This window comes from Hirsutella rhossiliensis (assembly GCF_020360975.1).
Source record: "Hirsutella rhossiliensis strain HR02 chromosome Unknown scaffold00005, whole genome shotgun sequence".
Lineage (NCBI taxonomy): Eukaryota > Fungi > Ascomycota > Sordariomycetes > Hypocreales > Ophiocordycipitaceae > Hirsutella > Hirsutella rhossiliensis.
In genome coordinates, this window is record NW_025408671.1 from 1416764 (window position 1) to 1440142 (window position 23379).

Sequence of the window (23379 nt, forward strand, 5' to 3'; positions counted from 1 at the left end):
ATTTCTTACCTTCTTAAGCTAGTACTTAGTAAGTTTTCTTATCCTTATAAGGTTATCTATATTTCTTAGAGTAATATCTAAGTTTCTTATAATTAAAATACTTTCCTTTACCTTTTTATATTATACTTAAATCTATTAGTCTAGGATTTATTATATATACCTAGGCTATTTATATTTCGCGCCTTTTCTTATAGTTAGCGTATTAGCTAAAGTTATTTTTATAAGAAAGGTTTTAGTTTCCTCTTCCTTATTTCTTTTCTTAGCGTTATATATACTATTTATTATCGATTTATACTACTATAGTATTTAAGAGGCTATTAGGTTAATCTTTCTTATAGAGTTCGTCCTTAACTTCTTTTATAGAATCGTAATATAATAGGTTCGTCGTCCTATTTAAGTTTTAAGGTAACTTAATAGAATTTAATAGTATAGTTTAATACTAAGGTCTTTTATTAAAGTTCTCGAAGTTTTTATTTAGCTTCTTATTCTTCGTTAGTTATTATAAATACCTTAGTAATAGCTTCTTTAAATCCTTAGAAACTAGTAAAGACTTTATCTATTTCGCTATTTTATTATACTAGTTAATTATAAAGAAAGTCCTTTATAATAAGTTTAAACTAAGCGAGTACTATTTTAAATAAATAATTTCCTATATAAAGTACCTTTTTAATTAAGTTTAAGAGTTTTATTAAGTAAAACTAGTAATAGGCCTTATATTAAGTAAGAAAGTCTTAAAGAGTATTATAAGTACTATTAAATAGTCCTAGCTATTTTAGTTTAACTACTTTTCTAAGGTCCCTAACTTATTTATTACCTCCTTTATTCTTAAGTAACTAAACCTCCTATTAAAGGGTAATAATCTTATATATTATATCCTAAGGTAATATAGTAGCTTTAAAGTTAGTTAATCTAGTTTACTATATAAGTATATTAATAGTTACGATATTACTTAAAGTAATATAGTTTAATATTAAATAAGAGCTTTTAACGTATAACGACTAGTATTATTCTTAAGGGATAAACCTATTAAGGGGTTTATATTAGTTAATATAATAAGGTATAGTCTAAGTAATAAGTAAGATATTATATTAGTAATAAGTTAGAGGTTATAAGCTATAGATTATAACTAAGTAATTAAGTAATTAGAATTAAAGATAAGATTATAATAGAGATTATAATAATTATATTAAAAGCTATCGAGCTATTTATTTAAAGGAGTATTCTATTCCTTCCTTATTTATCTTAAGAGCTTCCCTAGATCGCCGAGAGCACTAGGTGATCCCGTTGCCTAGGAGCGCTAGAGCGCTAGAGCGATCCTATAATCCTAGTTATAGAGAGTTAGACCGCTTAAGTAACCTATCGCTCTAAACTTAATTAGCCCGTCGGTCCGTTTAATATTCCTTACTCCCTATATTACGTGTTCTTATAATATATACTAGTCCCCCGCGGTTTACTAGACCGTGGTCGTAATATACCTACCCCTAACGGTTAGGTATAAGAGTAAATAGATATCTTTACTAGTATTCCTCTAGCTAACGTATCTCCCTTTCCCCTAGGTTAACTAATTTACTTAGAAGGATAACGCCCTTATACTTTTCCTTTTAATAGCCTATTTAAGCAAGGAATTAAAATAGCGTATTTACTAGGGGCCGATAATAGTATAGCTATAAGTATAGCTAATATAGTAAGACTTTAGTAATAAGCCCGTTAAGCGTCTTACTATACTATTAATCTCTATAAAGTATAATAATAAGATAGGTAGCGTTAATATTAGTAACTAGCTTTAAGTAGGCATAGGAAATAACTACTATATTAATAAGGGGAATTAGCGGGCACTTATATAGTCCTTCCTCCTTAAAACTATACTTATTAATAGCTACCTTATATAGCTTTATAGGTAGCCTAGCTACTTATAAATAACCTTATAGCGTAAGTAGCGGCAGCGCCTTATAGAGGAGCTTTATATAGCCTACGGTAAAGTAAGCAGCTTAAGATAATAGTTTTAAGCTAGGGACGTATTTATACTTATTTTATAGTATAAATATATCTAATAGTTAAAAGGCTCGCCTTATATTGCTTACTAAGGCTCTAAAGCTAGGTAGCTAAGATTATAAAGTTAACGTAAGCTACTAGGAGCCGCTAGCGGCAATAAGCAGCCGATAAAGATAAGGAAGGGATATAACTAGTATAATATAGCGATTTATATAAGCCCGTGTTATTAAGACTTTTATTATAGCTCTATTTACTAGTAAAATTATATACCCCTTATAGCGGGCCGTCTTAATTAGCTAGCATCCCTGCCTATAACCTTAGTACGGTCTTCGCGCAGCTAAAAGGATAATAATAAGCTACTTATACTAAGTTCCCTTATAACGAGGGCATTATAGATAGTATTATAGACGGTATAATAGCCGGTACTAGAGGTATGGCCGCCTATTACAGCTATACGGGCGTTATAGCTTCTTAATTCGAGTTAGGCTAGCTTAACGCGGCTTAACGCGAGCGTTCGAAGGCGCTAGGGGCGGGACGTGATCGATAAACTTAGCTATAGCCCGTGCTCTCTCATCGTTAGCTTAAGGAAATATAAGGGGAAGGGGATTAAGAGGAGGACGCGGTAGGAGGGGCGCGCCGCCGGCTTCGTTAAGGCAGCCGGCTTCGTTAGGCGTTAGAGGGATCGTTAAGTAGGATGCAATTAAGGCGCCGCCGCCGCCGACCATATAGCCGTAAAGGCTAGAGGAGGAGCCGGATTAATTAACGGGCCGATTATTATAACTTCGAGCTTAAGGCTCGGAAATACGTTATTTAAGCAAATTAAGAGGCATACGTTATATAGCCTTTATTGCCTCTATATATATATGCGGGCGGGCGTAGGCGCGGGTGCGGGCATTTAGGCGGTACGGGTACTTGCTAGGCGCGCGCGGTATAAATAGGCGGGGCGGGCTAGCGTTGGTACGTATCTTAAAAATAGGGCGAATATACGGATAGTAGTATATATATATATAGTTAGCAATACTTATAAAAAAAGACATACCATCTAAGTATTAAGAGTAAAAGGCTTATCCTTTCTAACTATCTAGCTATTAGGTCTATCTTATATATAGATAAGTTTAATATTACTTATCTAGTATATAGGATAAGGGTAGCTCTATCTATCTCTACCTTATACCTAGTAGATTTATCCTTTATCCTATAATACTAACTTAGGTATAGAGATATACTAATGCCCTCTTCTAGCTAGCTATTTATAGTATTAACACCTATATACGCCCCTTACTGGTCCTAATAGATAGGCCAAGACATGCATTACTAAATTTACCTTTCTAAGCCCCTATACCTTCTACTATGCTCTTAAGCCACTGCTTGAGAAGAACCTTTCGTCACTACGTTCCTTAAGGCAAAGCGGACATTCCCGCATATTCTTCCCTTCTAGGCCATCCAACTAGAGTGACTGGTCAATCTGCGTTATATTACGCGCTATAGGGGAGAGAGTATAAGTTGGACCGATAAGTCAGGTGTATTCATTGACGGGAGATATTGACTTCGTGCTGGTGTCTTTGGGCTTGCTGCTCTATCACGTCACTGTGATAGCATTGGGCTGGAATCCTAAAAAAAACTCCTTGGTACAAGGTTTAAGACTCAGGGGGGAACAGTCATGGAGATGGTGTAAAGGCAAGTAGTTAACGGGAGTGAATTGCTTGAGGCAGCTAAATGGTAAATAAAACCGAGCCATCCCTCGTAATCTTCATCAGCACATGAAGCGGGCGCTGGAAGACACCGTTACCGGGCTCGGTGACAGACATCGAACTTCAAAGTCCAGGCAACATCCAGTCTCTGGCTCTTCAGGCAACCTATCCGGCGGAACGTTCAACTTGCGAGCCAAGTGTGCGCGATATGACAGGTGTCCTTCCCTTAGTTGTCATCGTAAGGGCCGTCTCCATCTCCGCAATCACGACCGCGGCACGGAGGCGGCGACGGGGGTTCGTCACCTCCACAGTCGGGGCTGCCTGGGCGGCACGGTGGGTGGGGATGCGGGTGGGGATGCGGGTGAGGATGCGGGTGAGGAGGTCGGCCACCATCACAGCCGGGCCTGCCGGGGCGGCACGGAGGAGGGGGAGGCGGCGGAGGCGGCGAGGGAGAGCCGCAGTTGCGACCGCCGCGGCGGCGGCAGCACTCCCGATCACCCTCGCGGCATTTCTTGTGCTTGGGAGGCTCAGGCGGCGGCCCGCACGTCTTCTCGGCGAAATGCTTGCAGATGATGCAAGCCGGGGCCTGGTTCTCGGAGATCTTCTCGACCTCTCCGAGATCGCGCTTGCAGATGTTGCCACACAGTTTGCCGCACTTGAATGTGGCTTCTTCATTCGACATGGCGCCAAGCTGCTCGGCGGTCAAGGACTGGAGCTCGGATTCGGCATTTTGGTTGGCAACGGCGCCGGCCACGAAGGCGGCCGTCAAGATGAAAGACTTGAATTGCATATTGTTGAAGAGATCCGGGCTTGCCTAGGAAAAATTGAGCCAAGAGGTGCCTGTGATGAGGATGTGGTTAGAGAAGAGCCTTGGCGAGTCTGCTGTCTTTATACTCGTGGAGGCTGCCCGAGTTCCGACATGGACGAGTGTGCTACATATCTGGGAGGCGTTTTCCCATGCCTTTGTGCGGCCAGCAAACAGAGGGGAGGATTCTTCAACAAGCGCGAGGACTTTCAGCTTTCCAAGACAACTGCAGGCCGGACAAGAATGGCGCTACTTCGAGGTTGGCTATGACGCTCGAAACAATCAAGCAAGTATACTCCGGGGTTGGAGCATTCTGACGGAATATCAGACATGCTAGGAGCCTTTTGGCCTTCTGAGTGGGTTGGCGTCTCGGCTCGTCGATCAAGCACATACCCAAAGGCCGAGTTATGTCGACAACCCGCCACTACATACGTATGCAGTGAGCACTTTATATCTGAGACACGGCACAGCTCTAGGCAACGCTTTCCCCCTTGAGTAAACTGCAGGCTATGAGGTCTGACTTGCCCATGTCGATCCAATCTAATGTTTTCTTGGAATGCCAAAATCGAACGCAAGATTGCCCTTCACTACGTAATATGCCGACACGGCCTCTCCTACCGTGACAACCTAGATGGAACAAGCTCATCTGCGGCATGGCTATTCAGCTCCGCTTCCCATTGCGTCAGGTCAAGCTCATTGTCTATTCGCCGTTCGCCCTTGTGATTCAAGTCCAGCGCTTGTCTGTAAGTACAAGTGGCGTCAAGGACGCTTGGTGGTCTCCAGATGGTCACCTCAATCTCATCCAATGGATCCCCTCGCCGAGCTCGGGACGGTCGGCAAGGCCAGGAAACCAGGGTGCGCCAGGCCTGTGGCGAACTAATCAAGGGAGGATTTTTACTTCCGAGGCCACAACCGGCCTCGAAAAGGGCCATACCAGAATGTGTCGGTTAAGGCTTTTTATTCAAGCGGGCATTATCGAAACTGTCCCCGGTTGACGCTGAGAATTCAAGGTCAAGGTGGACTGTGCAATGGCTCAGTTGTATCTCCATGCATATGCAGAGTAACACGCAGTCCACGGTGGAATTGGCAGATCATTTGTTTCAACACCATACGTCAAGCTATACACCCTTCACAATGTTTCCAATTCAGCCCACAAGCGCTCGACCAGTCGTCGTACACGGCCGTCGCCCTCATGTCGCGGACATGGTTGCCCTCGAAGCCGCTTCCAGGGGCCTTACGCATCACGCACGTGTTATCCTAGACGCGTGAGTCGAACGAGCAAAGGTTGAGCGAGTCTCTTCTTTTGCTTACCCATATAACAAGATCCCCGTTGTCTTCCCAGTCGACGATGAAGATATTCTGGTCCTGGCTGGAGTGCCGGAGCAGATCGTCAATCACCGGCTGGCTTTCTTTCTTGGACCATCCATCGACATGGTGCGCGTGCGCCGCGATGTAAAGATTCGTGCGCCTGCTCAGCTCGTGTAGTTGCACCAGCCTGTGCCGGGCCATAGTGTGGTCCTCGGCTTCCCTGCTCTTGAAGAGATCGCATTCGGGCGCACCCAGCTGTCTGCTATGCACCACCAAATGGCATAGCACGTGGTCTTTGCTGATCTCTTTGGTCGCATTGTCCAGGCCCTCGGGCGCTGTTCTCGTGTCGGCAAACTCCGTCCTTCCGCCGGCTCCCTTGGGCGGCAGTTGGTGGGCGCGGAGGATCGAGTATCCAGCTCGGCGCGCATTGTAGGAGCAATCGACGTGGAAGAGGTCGTTTCCCCGGCCGATCTGGTGCCTCACTCTATTCTTGGAGGCCACACGTTCGTCATCGTCAATGTTTCCCACATCGGTGAGCTCACTGTGAGGCGCCAGTCGATACTCGGCCCCGGGCTTGACAATGACGGCCGAAACATCGGGCTCGCCAAATTTTCGCGCAAAGGCTACGTGCCAGGCGTCGTCGGAGAGAAGTCTGGTGAGAGTAGGGTCCGATGGAGGGTGGATGGGTTGCCGGATTGCCATATCGGATATTGGTTCATGTAGTGCTAGAGCAAAGTTCTACTCTCTTGCTACCTGGGACTACAGGATCTGGGGGCCCTGATTCAACTCGTTCGCAGGCGCGGTGGCATGCTCCTGGGCTTGGTGCGAATGCAGACGTTGCCGCTTCTGGGTGGTGAAGCCGGCTTCTAGATCGATTCGACTTTCATGTCAGGGGGCTCGCGTCAGCTAGTAGCGAAGGATCACAGGCGATAAGATCGCGCAAGCCCATATCGGTTCAGCTAGAAGGTGCTCTGTTCATGGCAAACTGTCGTTGGCAGGCAAAAAGTCAAATGAGCCTCAGCACGATGAGTGATAACATTCAGATGGGGATAAACGATATGACGCGAGGGTTCTCCAGCAGTCAAAACCGGGAACCCGACGAAGTGTGATCTATTAGAGCACAGTTTCTCGAGCGCTTCCTGTTGACAAAAGGAGCCTGCCCTCAGTATTTAAAGCGGCAGCCCTACAAGATTGATGAAAGGCGGCGTGAGAAGACCCAAGAAGAGATCTGAGATAAGTATATATTGTGATAAAGAGTGAACCAATCAGCGTGCCGAACTATTGTCATTATCGAGCTTGGCTCCCTTGTCTGGTGTCAGGTTGCCCGTCGCAGCTCTTAATATGTTTCACTGTAAACCGAGTTTCTGGGGTCTGTTGTAAGTCTCTGTTTGCCCACGACGTGACTGGTCATCGCCAACGATAATACGCGCATCTTTAGTGCTTTGAGGCTGTACTTTCGAACAACGTTGTGAAAATTTGCTTGTTTTAGAGTGAATAACATGAGTCTGCAATTGTGCTGTAGATATAAATCATCGGAAATGGATGGTTACACTGCTTAGGGACGGTATTTAACTGGTAAGCAACTTCCTAGGCGGCGGCTGTAGGGCGACTAGAGATGAGCGACCCTGTTGGGAAGCGACCTCACTCTCCGTTAGCCTTGGCTAAGTAGCCCAAGCTTCGTCTTAACGTTACCTCCGCTAGTTTGGCTTAAGCTTAAAGATTCCCCTATGGGTCCTTGCTTGTAGCCAAGAGTCATGGGCCACCAACCACGTGGCGGTGCATTACCGCATGAAAACAGTGGACTCTGTTGGTAGGCTATGCAGACGTGACGAGGCATCCAAGCAAGGCATGAGTCATGATACACACGTGCTTGGATGTCATCCCCGGTGATCAACGTCTTTTAAGTCTGTCATTGGTCCGGCACTTGTTACCTGTTAAGGCTACCGAGCGTAGCCTAGACTCGACGGCTGCTTCGCCTTCAAGAAACAAGGTTAGTCTGCCTCGGCAAAATGAGCTTGGCCCCTTAATAAACGTCAACTAAGCCAGCTAACCCACCTTACGCATTTCATCCGATGGATCCCTCGGTCCGTGATAAATTGTCGCTGTCAACTGGTTGTCCTGTTGAGCGGGAAGGGTTGCTTCGCGTCTTTGCACCCTTACTCGCACACAGGGTTCGGCTTTGTTAGCGGCCCTCCCAACACGACAAAACCCCGACTGAAAGATTTTCAATACCAGAAGCCACGGAGCTCCCAGTCTCTGGTAGCAATTCAATTCCAAAATCCCGCGGGGATATGCTTCTCTGATGGAGATGAGGCGGAGCCCAAGTCCTTGGGCTACCCTTGGACACAGCATTGCCTCACGTATCTTCTTCAGTTGGCAAAGGCATTTACGCTACTTAACCTCCTGCTTTGGTCAATGCTGATTTATATATAAGTCTGCTGAGCTTCGTTCTCCTTTTTCTTGATGCTCAGCCAGCCCCGACTCCTCGTATTCAAGTGTCAGAAGAGCAAAATTCTGGCAAAATGCGGCCCCCTCATGTTTTCAGACTTTCCTTGTTGGCCTCATCCGCGTTGTCCCAAGGTTGGTTACCACTTCTGTCTCTCAACCGCTCCTCGCATATATTGGGGTGTCTAGTGTTGCTGACGCACATGCACAAGCAGGACTCTCGCCAGATCAGGAGCTCAAGGCCAACTTCCGACTCTATTCGGAGTACTCTGAAGCGGCATACTGCCCATCCGTTACAGACGGGCCCGCGGAGCACTCGGTGTGCGAGAACCAGGACCCCGGCGCATGCCTCGATCTCGTCAACACGACAACAACGTTCAAGGAGTTCAACTCGCGTAAATTACTGGACTTTGAAAAGTACGGTGTCTCGGGCTACGTCGCCAGGGACCCCGTCAAGCAGACCATCATTGTCGCCTTTCGGGGAACCACGACGGCCAAGGATGTTCTCACCGATCTCTACTTTACCATGGGGGACACCAAGTTTGGCGACGATGATACGTAAGCTCCCTGCACCGCCGCTTTGATCGATGATCTGACATGTTGCCGCAGAGAGCTCTGCGAGGACTGCCAAGTGCACAACGGCTTCCGGGCTGCCTTTTCCAGCGTAAAGACAGACGTCTTGAAGGCGGTGCAGACTCTCAAAGACAAGAAAGGGTACACAAAGGTCGTCGTCACTGGCCACTCGCTCGGTGGAGCCGTGGCCACAGTCGCGAGCGCCTACCTTCGAAAGCGCGGGCACAACTGCGACCTCTACACTTACGGCTCGCCGCGCGTGGGCAATCGTCAGTTTGCCCGGTTCGTCGAGAATCAAAACCAAGGCACCAACTTCCGCATCGCCAACCAGAACGACGCCGTGGTGGCGATCCCGCTTGCAGGGCTCGGCAGGTTTCGCTGGTTTCTGCGCAACCGGTACGATCACATCTTCCCTCAGTACTGGTACAAGGACGGCTTCTCCAAGACGGGAAACCCCTACGATGCAAACTTCGAGCGTCATCGTGTAAACCAGTTTAGCACCTGCATCAAGGACAAATCTCTCTTTGGCTTTTCGGGACCACTCGACGCTCTCACCTGCAGCGTCGAGCACCACCGGGTGTACGCTAACGTCGATCCCAACAAGAAGAATTTCAATCCATGCGGCGACAAAAAAGCAAGGACAGAGGAAGAAGAGGATGAGGAGCTTACTGCAGAGGAGCATGAGATGTTGGACAAGAGCCTCAGAGACGAGTTTGAGGATGCGGCGGCCAAGAAGGCCTGTGTCAACTCTTGCAAGTCCGAGGAAGGTGAGTCGTGTCAGCCGGTGGGCATCAAGCGCCTCGAAGATGCGGCCAAGTGCCGGTGCACGGTGCGCCTGACCGGACAGGGCGAGCCCAAGGACGAGGACCGTGACGAGATCGAGTGCGACAAGGACCGCGGCTCCATTGCCGAGCCCGAGGCTTGAGGCTATATCCAGTTGGCTCTTTTCGAGCACGTTTACTAATGAGAATGGATGGATGGAGTAGGTCAATCACAATTCCGCGCTGAAGACTTGATCTGGTGGTATGTGGCGGCGGCGGACAAAGACGGCGACCAAAAGTTTGTGGTTCTTAGCTTTGAATATCAGAGTCGTTAAAAAAAACCCCGTTCACCTCAAGTTGGAAAGTTATCGTTTTCGAGGGTACAGGGATGGCCGTGGCTGCGTCAACGCCCGTTGTCAACAGGGGTAAAGTGCACTGCCGACGGCTGTTCCATCGCTCTAGCTCTCAGTGCAGTTTTCGACAGCCAGTACTCCGAGCGACGACAGAGAGGCTGCTTCTTGGACAGAAGCGGTGGCCCGGAGCTCGGCGAGTATGGGCGCTTGTGCGGGCGGCATGAATGGTCTCACGGCGGAACCATAATTACTTTGCTGACATTTTGCTGGAAGTCGGGGGCACAACAAACTTGCCAGGTATTCCCGTGTCGGGACGCTAATTAAATTAATTACGATCCAACCATCTGGTCTTCCAAGTATCTTTGCCTGTATCTGCCAGAACCTACGATTGTAGCTGCGACGAGACTACACGCACCACGTTGGGCCTGTTATTAACCAGACCTGCCCCCATTGCCCTGATTTTTACCCTAACGACATTTTTGAGATCCCGTCTTGCCCCTCCCGCCGATTTCATTTGACCGGAACCTTTTGACAGGAAGGATTGATGTTCCTCTTGGCGCTCCCTTGTGTCTTGCGCCACTGTCCCAGGCCGTGTTTCGGGCCTCATACTCCTCCAGTTCCTAAACGCGAATCCAGTCTTATGTTTCATCTCACGTCAGACCGCTAAACTTGGCCCGCGGAACCCCTCCACAGGACGTAGGCTTTGTATCTATGGCGAGAATGATTCCAAAGATGTAATCACGCTGGAGTTGAAGGATGTCGAAAGTGATTCCAAAGATGTGCTCGCCGCCGCGCGAGGAGGCATCCATGGGGGGCAGCCCAAGTCTGCACAACATCAGCGAGCACAAATGGGAAGCATATATATATATATAACTGATCGAATGATAAATCCAAAAGAAAAATTTACCCACGAATTATTCACCGCTTCTTTTCCCCCTAATTTCAAAACGCTAATTTACAACAGTTGACGATAGTTAATCTCGCCTTAATTCATTTCTTCAGATCGCATAATGCCCTGTCCACCCATTACCTCAGTCTTGCTCGCGCTCCTCGCGCTCCCCCTCGGGGCTTTGGCAAGGCCCCGCGGAAACGGAGGCTCTGCGTCAGCGCAGGTGGGAAAGGCTGTGTATTTCATGACCAACAATGGTGAGAATGCGGTTGTCGCGGTGCCCATTGGCGCCGATGGAAAGCTCTCCGGGGGGACTCGCACGTCTACCGGTGGACGGGGTTCCGTCTCTATTGATGGCGCTACTAAGGCACCGGCGGCAAAAGATGGGCTTGTAAGCCAGTCTTCTCTGAGCATGGCAGGAAATGTGAGTCGCCATCTTCTTCATGGCAATGCTGCGGACATGGCTGATGGTTTGGACAGCACCTCTTTGCGGTCAACGCCGGGTCCAACACAGTCTCCATGTTTGCCATCAACCCGCAAAATCCCTCACAGCTGGCTCTCGTGGGCAAGCCTGCGGCAGTCCCTGGAGAGTTCACAAACACCGTTGCTGCTTCGGCCAAGAACGCCATGGTATGTGTTGGTGCAACTGGTGCTGCAGCCGGCATCTCATGCGCCAACTTCGATGCTCAAACCGGCATTGGCAAGATGGACCAGCTCCGGGAGTTCGAGTTGAAGCAGTCTACTCCGCCCGTCGGACCGACAAACACTGTATCTCAGGTCTTCTGGTCCAATGACGAAAGCGTGCTCTTTGCCACGGTCAAAGGCGACCCGGATAAGAACAACACCGGGTTCCTCTCGGCATTTCCTACTCAAAAGTCCATGTCCGCTACTGCACTATCCCGGCAGGACGTGCGCAGCTCCCCAAAAGGCACCGCCGTCCTCTTTGGCTCTCTGCCAATCCCCAAGACATCCAACATCTTTGCAACCGACGCCTCCTTTGGCGGGGCCATCCTCTCTGTTGGCGCCAATGGCCAGGGATCGCTGGTGGCCGCACAGCCCATTGACGGGCAAAAAGCCACCTGCTGGGTGACCATTTCCCCGGTCCGGAATACCGCCTTTGTGACGGACGTGGGGGTACCAAAGCTTGTAGAGATGAGCCTCAAGGATGCGAGCATCGTGCAAACTGTGGACTTGTCGTCGACGGGGGCGACTGGGATGATTGACCTGAAGGCCGTGGGAAACTTTGTCTATGTCCTGGCGCCGGGTGATGGGAAGACAAACACGCAGATACTGGTGATGAATGCCGGAGGTGGAGGCCAGAAGGCAGAGGCCATTCAGCGTTTTGATGCAGGAGCTTTGGGCGCCGGCGCCGTCTCTCAGGGAATGGTCGTTATGGATTGAATTTCAAGCTTCGGTTTTCAGACTCATCGGATCGAGCCGGCGATTTATGGCTGAGTGGAGCTGAAAAGGCTATCAGACTGGCGCTGAGGCAGCAAAACTTGTCTCCAAATAGAGACGAAGGGGTCACGAATAATATCGCAAGCGGGTCCAGACAGCTCTTCAGTATGCGTGCCATCTCTACTTGCAACATCTGTCTTTCCCTAACATACTAGTAAGGCTACATGTATATAGTTCAGAGCCAAATTACAAGGAGGCGGGGAGCTTCACCACATGCTTCCGCCTCCTCAGGAGACCGCATTTGGAGCCTAGCTATGAGTATAACCTGAGGTGTCGTACTTGGGTCCCGTTACGGCTTACATCTCTATAACTCGAAAATCTCCTCTTCAACGTGAAACAGCCCCTTCTCCCAGCTTGCCGCGACGGCTGCCTTTCGCACCTCGTTAACCAGAGTCCTCGGACCACACACGTTCACCGCAGCATCCATTCCAGCGCGTGCTTGCTTCACCTGGTCGAACCAGGCCATCACATCCGGTCTCCCGGTGTTGACGGTCCACGGGTCCAATACAGGCTTAGCCTCACGTATCTCGTCCGGCTCCCCTGGGCGTTGTGGGGGGTCAAGTGTTGAGCTCGCGCTGGCGGTAGTGTAAATGGCGATATCAAGGGTGGCGAGTACGTGATCCTGCGAAGACAAAGCGTGCAGTTGACGCAGCTCATCCTCGAACCACTCTATATGACATGTCTCCTTGACAACCCAGAGCAGATGGATATGCGGGACGGCAGGGGCTCCCGGTGCGGGTAAACCGTTGCCTCCGTTCGAGGGGACGGCTTTCTTGACTAGATGCGACACGATACTGATGGCCGGAGTGATTCCGATGCCGCCGGCAACTAGAACCGCCACCGGCAGTTCACCCCATTGTGTCCGGCCAACGCCGTAGGGGCCGTCAAGACGCATCTTTAACTCGCTAGCCGTGGCGGCTGTTCTCTGACGGTCTGCTCCGTCGCCGGCGTCGCCGGCGTCGCCCTTGTATTCGCCGTCGTCGTCGGCATGCTGCACCCCCTTTGTGTATCGACCGAGACCCCTGACCGCAATCGAGGCGAGCCCGTTGGTCTCTCCTGGCTCGGTCGCGACGGTGAATGGATGCCAGTTCAAGAATGAGACACTAGGAATCTGGACCCATACGACCTGTCCGGGGTGGCTCGTCCTGATGCCCTTGACCTTGAATTTGGTGACATTCCCCTCGTAATGTCTAACGCTTAGCACCTCAATACGCCGAAAGTTATAGGCGAAGCGGATGGCTCGATCGACAACCCAGAGAGAGAAGCCGGGCAGCAGGAATTCGGGCCCGTTTGTGGTGTGGATTAGTGCCCCGACCATGAAGACGAAGAACAGAGCGTGGGCGTAGTAGAAGACCTCGAAGCCCCGGCGGCGCACAACGGGCAGCGCCGTAAGGAGGATGACGACCAGGCTCAGCCAGGCCACAAGGCCAATGCGGATCCGGGAATTGGCGAAGCTTGTCGCGATCTGGGCGGTACGGAGGTAGTGCATTGTGTTGTAGGAGAAGTGCGCTGTTGCGTGGGCCACGGTAGCGATGCCGGCCCAGCGATGGTACTGCAGCAGGACGGGGCTTGGGATGCGCAGCAAGATTGAAAATAGATTGGTGCGTGCAGCCATGAGCAGTGCCAGTCCACCGTTGGCAATGGTCAGCCAGCCGTATAGCTTATAGTCGGTCGTGTAGTTGTTATCGTTTAGCCCGAAGACGACGTTAAGTGCGACAAAGACGAGGAAGCGAATCAGGTCGGCGACATGCCAGTCGGTTACGGAGGGGACCGGCAGCGGCTGGGTGAGAAGCTTGTGGACGAGGACAGTGAGCTTCCAGTGTGGCAGGCCGTGCCCGCGCCTTGGTCGACCTGAGAACAATGAGCGATACGGCCATCGTTGCGACGACGCCCCATACGAGGCAGTCAGTCACTCACCGCGCCGATACTTGAGACCGAGGTACGCTGGGAGCCGGAGCAGGCTCTCGACGAAAAGAATGCCAACCACCGAGGCGAAATAGGCCCTGGCGGCGGTGTATTGATCCTGGATGATGGGGTTGACCATGTTGCATCAAGGCCTGCGAGGGTGAAGTCTCCGTGCACGTGGAGGCAATAGGGACTGAGTATAAAGGCAGTTGTTTCGCTATATTGATGTTGACATGGACGCAGTTGGGAGCGTGTCTTGTCCTGCACTTTATAAAGAGTGCTAGAAATGTCCATGGCCATGATCCTCGTCGCCGCTGAAGAAAAGATAGCCCAAGATTTGACAGACTCTGACGGAAGAAGGGGCTGTGTCACTGATGATTTCAAACAAGCACCCGGAGAATATGGCATCTCTGTACGAAATCTTGAAAGTGTATGGAGTCGCTGCCACTTGACCGCTGCGCTAAGGCACCAGGGGCCAGTGCTAGTTGATTCCAAACCATGTCTCAGTGACAACGCCCATCAAATAGCCTGTCTTTGATCCTTGCAGGGGGTCGCTGGCACATGGTCACTAGCAATAGCCTTTTGGTTCGTCTCCGGCGTAGGCCTACGTCCAACCGCCCCGACGAAGATGATTCCATAGTGCGCATGCGCCGCTGCTTACAAGCGTCGTCGTCGTGCTGATCTCGGCGGGAAAGGTCAATATTATGCACAGCCGCGTCCGGTCGTGAGACGCGCCAATGGAAGGCTGCTCTGAATCTGCCGGCACGACGACTGCGTCCGAGCGGATGTGGAATCAAACAGCCAATACGACTCTTGGGCGCTTCGCATCGGCGTTGGCATCAACAGATCTTGGGCGGTGGCGGTTTTTGTTATAAAGGGGTTACTCCGACAGCCAAATGACTCTCGACTCAAGCCGATACATCATCTCCATTGCGCTGGAAGGATATCCTTTCCCCTACAGGGTCCCACAAGTTACGAATTCTACTCCATCGGGTTGCCTCGAGCTCAACTGGGACACCATGCTTTTAAAGGCCGCCGCAATTCTCTCCCTCCTCCCATACGCTGCCGTAGCCGCGGAAGCCGGCTGGTCAGGCACCCTCTCGTCCCTTGACGGCGGACTCGGCGGCACCGTCAAAGTAGTCGACAACACGACGCTCATGATATCCGACTACAAGCTCAAGGATGCATCTGCGCCGGCTCTGTACTGGTGGGGCTCGACGACGGACAACTTGCCGTCGGGGTTCCGCATCAACAACGAGCAGGTCACCAAACCCGCCGCGGGCGACTCGAACACTATAAAGCTGGACGCGGGCAAGACAGCGGCCGACTTCTCCGTCGTCGGCTTGTGGTGCGAGAAGCTCAACGCCAACTTTGGCCAGGCCACACTGACCAAGGACGGGAAGGCGAGCTCGAGCTCGGACGGGCAGAAGATGAAGGGAGCCGCGACATCGGGCAGGTCGAGCGGCTATCCGGTGGCTGCGGCGGGCTTGCTGGTGGCCGCATTGTGCCTTGCTTTGTAATTGTATGCAAGTTCTTGCGTTTGTTTGTAGCAATTGGTTTTTTTGTATCCAGGGGACCGCGGTGGCGGGGGGAACATAGCATGGCCAGTAGAAAGCAAGATGAGTTGAACCTGTTAGACGGACTGTGAATTATGTTGCTGTTGATGTTTCTCTAGCTGCAGTAGCCCTAGGAAGGGGTGGAGGATTAAGCAGTTTCTTCCACCAGTAGCTGAAGATGGAAGTAGACGTCTCGGAGTTGTTTGTGGGGAAATGACAGAGAGCCCAGACTGCGCGCACCCTTGTCGGGACGCACTTTAACTGCTAGCAATTTAGAAGCACCACTTACGCGTCAACAGTGACAAGGACTGTTGTTGTTGCCCATACAAGAGCATACAAAGTGGTGACCCATAACTTAAATCTTAGCTGCGACGACGGACTCTTTCAGAGTTTGGTTGAACCAGGGAAGAGTTGGTTGGTTGCAGATGGTAAAAAGAGTGAAGAGTCAATAAGTCACAATACAAAGTACCTTTTTTTCAAGCCCGACAAAATAGCACCAGGAAGCGATTTATCAATTAGTTATGCAAAAGTCGGGTCGAGGCGGGCCGGATCGGAGATACGATTTTACAGCAGCGAGCCGTGAGGTACATGGACGACGGCCCGTCTCGTCCGCAAGTCGCCCCGTACCTTGTGTGAGACCCCCCACCCGAGCTTAGGCGCCGCCGCCTTTTCCTGACGATTTTCAACGGCTTCATCCATCCTCAACCTCCGATCTGCCCCCGCCCGCCGCGGCCCCTCCCGATGCTCCGCTGACTCGCCTGCGCCTCTCGCTTCTCTCACCACTGCGACGCCATGTCGTCGGCGTTTAGGACGCTCGCCATGCGCTGGCCCCCCCAGCAGAGCCTTGTCCGAGCCTGTCCCAAGGCTTCCTTCTCGACCTGCTTCGCACAGCCTCCGCCGCGCCAGAGACCGGCATGTGACCCAACAGTCTCCCGCCGCTGGGCCCTCAGACCCAAGCCGACGCCCCTGCCAGCGCGCCCCGTTCCCGCAGCCCGGTGCTTCGCCAAGCAAGCCTCAGCCTCGGCATCGAAGCCCGCCCTCGACTGGAACTCCTTCTTCCAGCTCCGTCTCCGCCGTCGCCGCATCCAGATTGCCTTTTCCGTCGCCGGCGGCCTGATGGGCGGTGCCGGCGGCGCCATCCTCGTCTCCACCGGCTTGGCCGAGCCCCTCGTCATGCAGGTCCCTCTCGACCCCTTCTTCACCCTCGGCCTCATGACGCTCGCCTGCGCCGGCATGGGCTGGCTCGTCGGGCCCAGCCTCGGCAACCAGGTCTTTTACATCCTCAACCGCCGCCTCAAGGTCCAGATGATGGACAAGGAGAGCGAATTCTTTGCTCGCGTCAAGAAGAACCGCGTCGACCCCTCCAACTCGAGTGCCGGAAACCCAGGTACCCCCGCATTCCCACCCTGGCCCTGTTGCCGCCATAGACTGACATGACTCTGCAGTCCCCGACTTTTACGGCGAAAAGATTCAGAGCGTGCTGGGCTACCGGAGGTGGCTCAAGGACCAGCGGGCCTTTAACAAGAAGAAGACGGCCAACTTTGTCTAGGATCGACGCCGGTAAACTGCGTGTCAGGAAGCACGCAGCGCAGCCCCAACAAACCGGTCTTTCCGCATGGTGAGCTCGAGGAATCAACAGGCGCGAGGAGGATAAGGTGGTATATGAAAGGCTACATGTTACGTTTGCAACGTTCATATCCTCTGGTCAAACGACCCTTTTTTTTTTCGTCTCACTCGTCGTTCACAACCCACCTACCTGTATGCCTCTGTCTTGTCGTCAGTCTATTTAGCAGAAACCTGTGCATCTGTCTCATGGCTGATGTCTCATGGCTAAATGAACGGCATCGTGGGGTCCACGGCGTCCTTCCATGCCTTTAAACCCCCCCTGATATCTCCAATGAACCGTTTCCCTCCCTGATCCAGCCCCGAGTCCTTGAGCTTCTGCACTACAAGCTGAGAGTCGTTGCCCACTCGGCAGACGACGTATATCGGAGCCGTGTCCCGCGCGTCCGCTGACAAGACGTCGTCGGGTATCCCTTGGCCGCGATTGAACCGGGACATGGGCGCGTTGACGGCCCCGGGCATGCTGCCGAGGCTAAAGTGCTCCTTTTCACGCACGTCGAGAAGAATGTGGTCCGGCTGCGCGGTGCGGACACGGTGGTAGTCTTGGGCGCTGATGCGATGCTCGGGCGGCAGGAGGGAGACGGGTTCGGCGACGCCGCAGAACTGGTGGTAATCCATCGACTGCTGTAGGTGTTGCAGTGTCAGGCCGCCTTCGGGAGAGCAGGCAAAGCAGTCTGGGCGCTTGCCCCTCATGCGCGCCGAGCGGAAGGACGGGCTGCCGCCGTCGCCCATGGCGCTGAAGAGCAGCATTGTGTGCTGCTGCTGCTGCTGCCTCGGCCCATCAACCGTTGCCGTCCCCTCCTCTTTTGTGCTTGACAGTCCATGCTCGGTCTCAGGCTTGGGCTTGGTCCGCGCCTGCGGCACGCCCCCCCTTGCGATGAGCTTGATGGCCTCGAGAGCTTGCAGAAGGCCCATGGTGCCCACGACAGGCCCCAGAATGCCACCCTCGCCACATCCGACCACGGTCTCGGGCGGCGGGGGGCGGGGAAACACGCATCGATAGCAGGGCCCGGCGCCGGGCGGGCTGTTGAGCACAATGAGCTGGCCCGAGGTCTGGAAGGCCGAGGCCGAGACGAGGGGCTTGCCGATGAGGACACACATGTCGGATACGAGGTAGCGCGTGGCCGGGTTGTCGGTGCAGTCGAGGACGACGTCGTACTGCGAGACAATGGCCTCGGCGTTTGAGGGGGAGAGGAGGCTGTCGTGTTGTTGGTAGTTGACCAAAGGGTTGAGCCTGGCTCGGGAGGGCTCAGCACACGGCACTCATGCACCAAGTGATCTTGTGTTTTCGCGATAAGAGGCCGGCTCACCTTTGCAAGTATCGGATGGCGCTCAGCACCTTTGGCACGCCCACGCGATCCGTCGTATGGGCAATCTGTCTATGCAGGTTGGATGCCTCGACTCTGTCGCCATCGGCGAGACCCAGAGTGCCCACGCCCGCGCCGGCGAGATAGGCGCCGGCCGGACAGCCAAGCCCGCCCGCGCCGACGATGAGGACTCTACTCTGCTTCAGCCTCAGCTGCGCTGTTGGACACGGGTAGTCGTCGTCAGCTCCCAGCCATCCGAGCGCAGCCAGCTTCGGGAATCACCTTGCAGGCCGAAGCCCGGCACAATCATCTGCCGTCCATAGCGCTCGTACTCGTGACTCGTCAAAGGCCGGGGCGGCGACCGAGGCGTCTTCCGTTGTGCTTCTTCTTCTTTGGCTTCTTGGACGACGAGTCGCGCCTTGAGGGACGCGAGATGGGCCTCTTGCTTGGCGATTTCAGCGCGGAGAGATTCGGACGTTTCCATTCCAAGCCGTTTCTCCTCTCCTGGAGAAGCATCAGCTTTCGGCTCTCCGGTGCGCGGGCAGTGCTTGTCTACCAGAGCGAGCGATGGAGGAGAGTGAGCCGAACGTTGAGCTTGAGAATTTGCGCTGCTATAGGGTAAGTGGGTACTGCCCCATGTCACCCGACCAGCGCCGGTGGGATAACATCCGGGCCTCGGCCGAGAAACGTACCGGCTTGCTCCGCCCGGGCCGGAGGCTCTCCCGCTTCGGCTCCAAGCTCCGATAAAATGTCTTTTATCGATATTTGAAAGCCCATGTCTTTGCTTGGACGAATCACAGATACTCGCCGTCCCTAGTGGAACCCCCCAACGTGGAATCTCTCCTGATCCTGTTCGTTCAGTATCGCCAGAGCGGCTCAACAAAACTACGCAGAACAAGAGCATATGGGCATCGATGCCGGCCCCCGTGATAAGCTCCAGCCGAGTGCAGCGGCAGGTCGCAGACAGCGGGTCCCTGTCCGAGGCGAGGACCGGCTGTGCCGCCCGAGGCCCCCAAGGTCTCTGTGTAACGCACTTATCACCGGTCAAGCACCGATGCGAAGTTTGCTTGCCGGTAGCTAGGAAGGGCATGGCAGCCCCAAAATTGGAGACATGATGCATACATGCGCGTGGCGGATGCTACGATCCTATCGACTTCCCCGGGAGAAAACGGAGGGCAACGTCAACGGCGTTTTTCATTTACCGAAACTTCCACCATGAGCATCTGCGTGGAAATTGCCCGTATAATGAAACTTATCTTACTTCCTATAGAGGATTTGGGAATATATGGCGAGGAGAGCCTAGATGGGGGGCCCATGATGATACATGACAACGTGGTGCCGATCTCGCCATGAAGCCGCGCTCTCAGTCCCAGCGCGGCAAACAGGGCATACAACATGTCCAGGCTGCATCCCCCTCACGTTGTCTCGTGTCCGCCACGCGGCTAGGCACGACATGGCGGTGGACGCACGTGGGGCCTGAACCAAACCGGGCGCCAAAGAATGGAGCGTTTGGCCAATCTCCAAGGGCGAGCGGCGCTGGTGCTGCTGGTCATCTGTTTACTCAAAGGGAGAACCATGATCTTCCGTTTCGTTCTCCTGTCTGCGGTTTTCAGTCCAGTCGCCCTCTGAACTAGCCAGTCGGCTCTTCGGTATCTCGGCCAGGGCCATCAACATGCCACTGCGCAGGCCCAACTCGGCCGCCTCGAGACGACGGGCGCTTGGCTAATGTATCAGTCGTGACGAGCTACCTTGATGGATGCAGGCGGGCCAATCGCAGCGTCTCAAATTGGCCCGATGACATGCAACGTTGAAGCATTCTGAGAATGCCCCGATATTGAGATCCCCAGACAAATCAAAGCAGAACCCTAAGATCCCAACTACCCTTGCTAACCGCTCCGACAATCCATATTACGATCTCACCGGACGTCTTTGTGACGGGTGACATTTCGGGCTACGTGGCAAGCCAAGGGGTAACTCAACGCTTGATTTCATCGCAGTGGGAAAATAAGCTTCTTCAAAGAGCCAGAAATCCAAGAAGCGCCCGAAGCTGATGTTCTTGAAAAACTGCTTCAACCTTCAAACCACTTCATGCCGGTAGCTTCTAGGGCAAATACCATTGGCGGCAGCACAAACCATGTTTAAGGACTAGGAACAAGCTGAGTCGGTTCACTGATGGGTTTCCTACCCATGGACCAAGCAGAATCGGGCCGTTTCTCTTCGTCAGATTCCCACGTAATATCAAAGCTTACGAGATATCTCTGAAAATTAAATGTCGCGCCATCACTCACGACGAGGCATCTGACCGCGGAGGCGCTTGTAGTTTCGAGCAGCCATCGCAGGTGAAAGAAAACGTGGCGTTACTCGTACATATCACTTGAAGTGCCGTTTTCAGAATTTGGGTCTACTCAGGTCTCAGGACCAGTCGATACGACGCTGACGTTGAGCCGACCTTCTCTCATCCTCTAGTCTATGGCGTCAGCGACGCGGCCCATCCTTGAACAGGAGAACGCACGTGGAATCCCTACATCCTTATCCCAGCGCCTTGTCTTGCATCGGCGGCATCTCTATTTTTAATCCCACTTAATCCGCATGCAACCCCGTCCCCTTTCCGTCAGCATGGCCAGGGCTGGTTGATCAATGCAGCCTTGAGATTACGAGGCAAACGCCGGATAGCCGCGAGCCCATTGTATCTCAACCGGATGGCGAACCTCTGTGGGCGCGGCTAAGCATCCATAATCTGTGCTCGAGAAGGCTTTAAGCTTTTCCCTATACTGACCTGGGTATCCGATATTGGGCCATACGGTGCTCGGACGAAGCCAAGTAGCGCCTGGGGGACTCCAGATCACAGCAAATTGTTCAAAAGTCTAGCGACTGCATGTCCTTACCGTACCGGATCTCTGACGGGTCGATACAGAGAATGGATCCATGGCCAAGAAAACATCTAAAAGCCCTGGTTGTGTGTCATGCTTGAAAAGATTGAAATTGTGAAAATCGTCCATCTCAGAGCGCGTCGCCTCGAACGGCAAATGAAGCCGCAACTAAAGTTGACAGACTCTTCGACATGCACGATTCGCATCCTAAGATCAGGTGTTTCAGGCGAAAGCTTGCAGATACGGATAGCGAAGTGAGCAGAGGAAAATCACCTCATGCATGAGCTGTCAAGACCCATTTGATAGCAACAAAATACGTTGGTCCAACATCTTCGCCATCCTCAAGTCTTGAAAGATGCTGCAAGTTTTTCAATTCAAAAAGCCCAGAGCTCCCCTTCATCATGGTATTCATCTCGCAGCCCGCCCATCTAAAGCATCCTTGTGCTCCAGATCCAGAAGAGAACCCCAGCCCCTCAATTCATCATGAAAGGAATCTCCGTTCTCGTCGCCCTCGCCGCCTCGACCCTCGCCGCTCCATCTCGGGAGAAGCGTGCTTCCTCGCCCCTCAAAGTCAAGATCGAGATGGTCGGCAACTCGGAGGTCAAGGCCGTCATCAAAAATGAGGGCCAGGAGAGTCTCAAAGTTCTTAAGACCGGCAGCATCCTCAGCCCTGTTCCTGTCGAGAAGGCAACGGTCTTCGCTGATGGTGTGTATTACCAAGCAGTGTCGACGGCGAAATCTATACTGACCCACGTTCAGACCAGCCCATTGAATTCGAGGGCATTCAACTACGGATTGCACTGGGAGCTCTCAGCGAGAATCATTTCCAGTATATCCTTCCCGGACAATCTGTCGAGACGGCCTTTGACCTCGCCGACGTTCACAATCTTACCTCTGGGGGCAAGTTTGGGGTCCGTGTCGATGGAGCCTTCGCGTTTGCCAAAGACAACAGCACCAAGCTGATCGGCTCCATCCCGTACATCTCCAACCACATTGTGGCCGATATTGATGGCAGCCGCGCCGCCTCAAGCTCCTTGGCCTCACTTGCAAAACGCACTCTTGTCCAGAGCGACTGCAACGGCGAGAAATACATAATCACTCGAAAGGCACTGACCGAATGTGCTTCCATGGCGAGGGACGCTCGCATGGCCGCTTCTTGGGGACCCGCGGACAAGATGGAAGAGTACTTTCAGTCATCCAGCCAGGAAGTCCGCGACACCGTCTCGGGTGTCTTTGACCGCGTCGCCTTCGAATGCGGCTCCGCCACGGGTGGCATCGCCGAGTACTACTGCACTGATGTCTTCAACAAATGCGACGGCGGAACTCTGGCGTACACGACGCCGGCTCGAGGAAAGATGTTTTTCTGCCCACTGTACTTCAAGGCCCTTCCCGATCTTGCCAGAGGCTGCCACCACCAGGACCAGGCCACCACCAATATCCACGAGGTAACCCACTTGAAGCGTATCAAGGGCACCAAGGACTACGGAGGCTACGGTTATCAGTTTATTCGCAGCCTGACTCCCGAACAGAACCTCAACCACGCGGATACCTATGCTCTGTTTGCCAGCGCGGTCCGGCAAAAGTGCTAGAAGCCTTGCCACTGGGGTTTTCGATGCTGTCCTATGAATCGAGGAATTCGACAAAGAGAAGATTACGGTTGTGCTCAAGAATACTTGAATGGATTGGAGGAGATCTGAATCCGTGGTTGTGTCTAGACTTAAAAATACCTATAGGTATTTGCTTATAGGCTACTGTTGAGGAGAGAGAATGGGCATAAGAGGCCACAATCATGCTCAGTGGACCCAATAGTCATGCACAAGGAAGCCTGCCTAAATAACATGAC

At 52.4% G+C, this 23379-nt stretch overlaps 9 protein-coding genes across 9 annotated transcripts; 5 read left to right on the forward strand and 4 right to left on the reverse strand.

The window, feature by feature from the left end:
• Window positions 1-3909: 3909 nt before the first annotated feature.
• HRG_05302 (uncharacterized protein) lies at window positions 3910-4473 on the reverse strand (the record flags this gene model as incomplete). The annotated part of the gene is made up of 1 exon (XM_044863773.1): window positions 3910-4473. One exon carries the CDS (start codon window positions 4471-4473, stop codon window positions 3910-3912), a length of 564 nt encoding a protein of 187 aa, XP_044720305.1.
• Window positions 4474-5601: 1128 nt separating this feature from the next.
• Window positions 5602-6498, reverse strand: HRG_05303 (taurine catabolism dioxygenase tauD, tfdA family domain-containing protein; the record flags this gene model as incomplete). Its single annotated transcript, XM_044863774.1, has 2 exons — window positions 5602-5745; window positions 5800-6498. The coding sequence occupies 2 exons, from the start codon at window positions 6496-6498 to the stop codon at window positions 5602-5604; spliced, it is 843 nt and encodes a 280-aa protein (XP_044720306.1).
• Window positions 6499-8318: 1820 nt separating this feature from the next.
• Window positions 8319-9739, forward strand: HRG_05304 (lipase (class 3) domain-containing protein; the record flags this gene model as incomplete). The annotated part of the gene is made up of 3 exons (XM_044863775.1): window positions 8319-8376; window positions 8457-8781; window positions 8851-9739. The coding sequence occupies 3 exons, from the start codon at window positions 8319-8321 to the stop codon at window positions 9737-9739; spliced, it is 1272 nt and encodes a 423-aa protein (XP_044720307.1).
• Window positions 9740-11229: 1490 nt separating this feature from the next.
• Window positions 11230-12218, forward strand: HRG_05305 (3-carboxymuconate cyclase; the record flags this gene model as incomplete). The annotated part of the gene is made up of 2 exons (XM_044863776.1): window positions 11230-11241; window positions 11298-12218. The coding sequence occupies 2 exons, from the start codon at window positions 11230-11232 to the stop codon at window positions 12216-12218; spliced, it is 933 nt and encodes a 310-aa protein (XP_044720308.1).
• A 361-nt stretch (window positions 12219-12579) lies between these two features.
• HRG_05306 (ferric reductase NAD binding domain-containing protein) lies at window positions 12580-14319 on the reverse strand (the record flags this gene model as incomplete). Its single annotated transcript, XM_044863777.1, has 2 exons — window positions 12580-14126; window positions 14193-14319. The coding sequence occupies 2 exons, from the start codon at window positions 14317-14319 to the stop codon at window positions 12580-12582; spliced, it is 1674 nt and encodes a 557-aa protein (XP_044720309.1).
• An 880-nt stretch (window positions 14320-15199) lies between these two features.
• On the forward strand, window positions 15200-15700 carry HRG_05307 (electron transfer DM13 domain-containing protein; the record flags this gene model as incomplete). The annotated part of the gene is made up of 1 exon (XM_044863778.1): window positions 15200-15700. One exon carries the CDS (start codon window positions 15200-15202, stop codon window positions 15698-15700), a length of 501 nt encoding a protein of 166 aa, XP_044720310.1.
• An 828-nt stretch (window positions 15701-16528) lies between these two features.
• On the forward strand, window positions 16529-17285 carry HRG_05308 (mitochondrial import protein; the record flags this gene model as incomplete). The annotated part of the gene is made up of 2 exons (XM_044863779.1): window positions 16529-17123; window positions 17182-17285. 2 exons carry the CDS (start codon window positions 16529-16531, stop codon window positions 17283-17285), a joined length of 699 nt encoding a protein of 232 aa, XP_044720311.1.
• Window positions 17286-17566: 281 nt separating this feature from the next.
• Window positions 17567-19443, reverse strand: HRG_05309 (thiF family domain-containing protein; the record flags this gene model as incomplete). The annotated part of the gene is made up of 4 exons (XM_044863780.1): window positions 17567-18593; window positions 18670-18883; window positions 18949-19170; window positions 19359-19443. 4 exons carry the CDS (start codon window positions 19441-19443, stop codon window positions 17567-17569), a joined length of 1548 nt encoding a protein of 515 aa, XP_044720312.1.
• A 2576-nt stretch (window positions 19444-22019) lies between these two features.
• On the forward strand, window positions 22020-23125 carry HRG_05310 (deuterolysin metalloprotease (M35) family domain-containing protein; the record flags this gene model as incomplete). The annotated part of the gene is made up of 2 exons (XM_044863781.1): window positions 22020-22242; window positions 22296-23125. 2 exons carry the CDS (start codon window positions 22020-22022, stop codon window positions 23123-23125), a joined length of 1053 nt encoding a protein of 350 aa, XP_044720313.1.
• Window positions 23126-23379: the final 254 nt, after the last annotated feature.